Raw genomic sequence first — 2,453 nt, forward strand, 5'->3', positions numbered from 1 at the left:
GGGGGGAGAGTAATTTTTGGACACAAATTCAGCTTTGAGGCATTTTGGGAACTTACAAGGATGGCTGAATAAACTTTCTGTTAAAATGTTGGCGTATGCATTTATTTAACCATTATTAATAAACACTGTTTTCATTGAGGAATGAAATTACTGGATGAATCGTTTGGTCATGCTTTTCATCCTTTTAACCTGTAGGGAGTGATATAATCAAGGCCATAACAGTCATCTTTGTAGCTATACATTACCTCACAATATCTCTCTCAACCCGGAAGATACAGAGGCAGTTTTCTAAGCTTTCGTGTGACATTAGTCCTCTTTCCATGGTAGGTTATTTTTCCATAAAGAAAAGTCCCAGGCGCTTGAGGGGGAACTCTTATGTGGTTTTGTTGTCTTTAATTGGCTACGTCACAGTCTACCAGCTCTGTGATTGGTCTGTCGCACGTCAATCATTAGCTGTAGTCGAGAAAAAAGACTGCGTTGCGCTTACTATTTGACAGAAACTGAGTCGTGATCATCTGGTCGAGCCGTGGGTGGATAGCCCTCCCTTATTTACCTTCCCCTTCGCCGAGATTATTGTCGTGCCAGCTCGCTGAGTGGCTACATGGACGACTGTTATTCGCTGTTTTCGGGGGTAACGTCTGTCGTTTGTTTCTCGACGTGTGTGTAAAAAGAAAAAAAAAAACGGCCCTGGATATCGGGGGATATCCCCAGAACCGAGAGACCGAACGTCGTTTCTCCCAGGCTAAGCTAGCAGCAGCACGGCGTAACGGGTGGGGGTGGATTTCTACGTTTCGGCCCTCGGGAAGCGAATATAAATAACGTCTCAGGAGTATGTTGTGGAACAATGACAAGCGCAGGGAGCAGATGTAATGGAGGAGAGCTTCTTGGAGGGGAAGAAATGTCAGCGGATGAGTATTGGTTGAGCGGTCAATAGAGGTGTTAAGTGGTTAAGCTAAGCGGAGCTAGTCGGTTAGCTGCATTGATCAAGGAAGTTGATTAGCCCCCTTGCTAGCTCGGCGACAAATGTCTTACTGGACCAAGGGTCGTCTCAAACGCCCGAGTTATTCATACAGTTAAAATAAACTGGTAATTCCAGTAAATGGAGTTAAATAAACTGGTGATGCCAGTTTTTGAAAGCTAAAGTTTAAGAAAGACGCGAATTGCCGTGGTGCTCCTAACCAAAACGCTACCGTTAGCTAGAAAGTCGGAGCTTGTAAACAAAGGGTCCCGAGCTCCATCTGTCCACACTCGAGTTATCGCTCACCCATTGTTTCACGGACATCGTTGCCTTTTTTTTTTTTTTTTATTTATCAGTGAAACGAACTCTTAGAAATGGATCTAAAGACGGCAGTATTTAACGCAGCCAGGGACGGTAAGCTCCGGCTTCTTCAGAAACTGTTGGAGAACAAAGATGGACACGAGGTGACCAAGTTAATGGGCGAAAAGACAAATGGGGCCACGCCGCTCCTGATGGCCTCCCGTTACGGCCACCTGGACTTGGTAGAGTATCTGCTGGAGTGCTGTAGCGCTCCTGTTGAGGTCGGTGGGTCGGTGAACTTTGACGGAGAGACCATCGAGGGAGCGCCCCCTCTCTGGGCCGCCTCGGCAGCGGGTCACCTGAAGGTGGTCCAGTCCCTGTTGGGCCACGGTGCTTCTGTCAACAGCACAACCCTGACCAACTCAACACCCTTGAGGGCGGCCTGCTTTGACGGCCACCTAGACATTGTGAAATACCTGGTGGAGCACAAAGCTGACCTGGAGGTGGCCAACAGACATGGCCACACGTGTCTTATGATTTCCTGCTACAAGGGACACAAGGAGATAGCGCAGTACCTGCTGGAGAAAGGTGCAGATGTTAACAGGAAAAGTGTAAAAGGTGAGTCGGTAACACACTCAGCTACACAATCAGCTACAACCAAATAACACCCAGTGTCGTCCTTTATCCACATGATCTCTGACCAGGAGATAAGATAAAACTGTATTTGTTGTAGTTGTACTTTTCAGCGTTTAACATGATTAGAATTCCCTATCCCACAGTAACTCAGCAGTGTTGTGAGAGAAATGATAGATGGATAGATCATAAAGGTTTTTTATAGATCTCATAGTAAGTCTTTTTTTTGGGGGGGGGGGGGTCAAAGAATAAATGAGGATTATATTGTAAACAGCTAAACACCCTCTGATGCCCTCATACATCAGAAATGATGTATATGATATAGATACCTAGATGATAATTCAACCCTTTGCATATTTCCACCTGAGATGACTCAACAGAAGAACGTGAACTTCTGGTTTCGCAATGGAAAGCTGTGAAGATGACTGTCAGCTTGGACGCGTCTGTGGGTGTGTCTGAAAGATGACATACCCCCCCCCCCCCCCCCCCCCCCCATGAAGCAGTGTCCATCTGTTTTGTTTAGGGTATTGTCTACTGTGAGGTGACTGACCACAGAGTAGCT

General features: G+C 46.4%; 1 protein-coding gene across 1 annotated transcript in view; it reads left to right on the forward strand.

The window, feature by feature from the left end:
• Nucleotides 1-478: 478 nt before the first annotated feature.
• The window catches only part of fem1c (fem-1 homolog c), an 8,854-nt gene continuing 6,879 nt past the window's right edge, over nucleotides 479-2,453 (forward strand). Inside the window, exon 1 of the mRNA XM_023394962.2 lies at nucleotides 479-1,876. Coding sequence (XP_023250730.1) covers nucleotides 1,333-1,876 — 544 coding nt within the window. The 5' untranslated portion in view covers nucleotides 479-1,332. The remainder of the gene's footprint in view (nucleotides 1,877-2,453) is intronic.

Source organism: Seriola lalandi, unplaced genomic scaffold (assembly GCF_002814215.2).
Source record: "Seriola lalandi dorsalis isolate HSWRI2012SDOR001 ecotype SW California unplaced genomic scaffold, Sedor1 jcf7180002054955, whole genome shotgun sequence".
In the NCBI taxonomy this organism is placed as follows: Eukaryota; Metazoa; Chordata; class Actinopteri; order Carangiformes; family Carangidae; genus Seriola; species Seriola lalandi.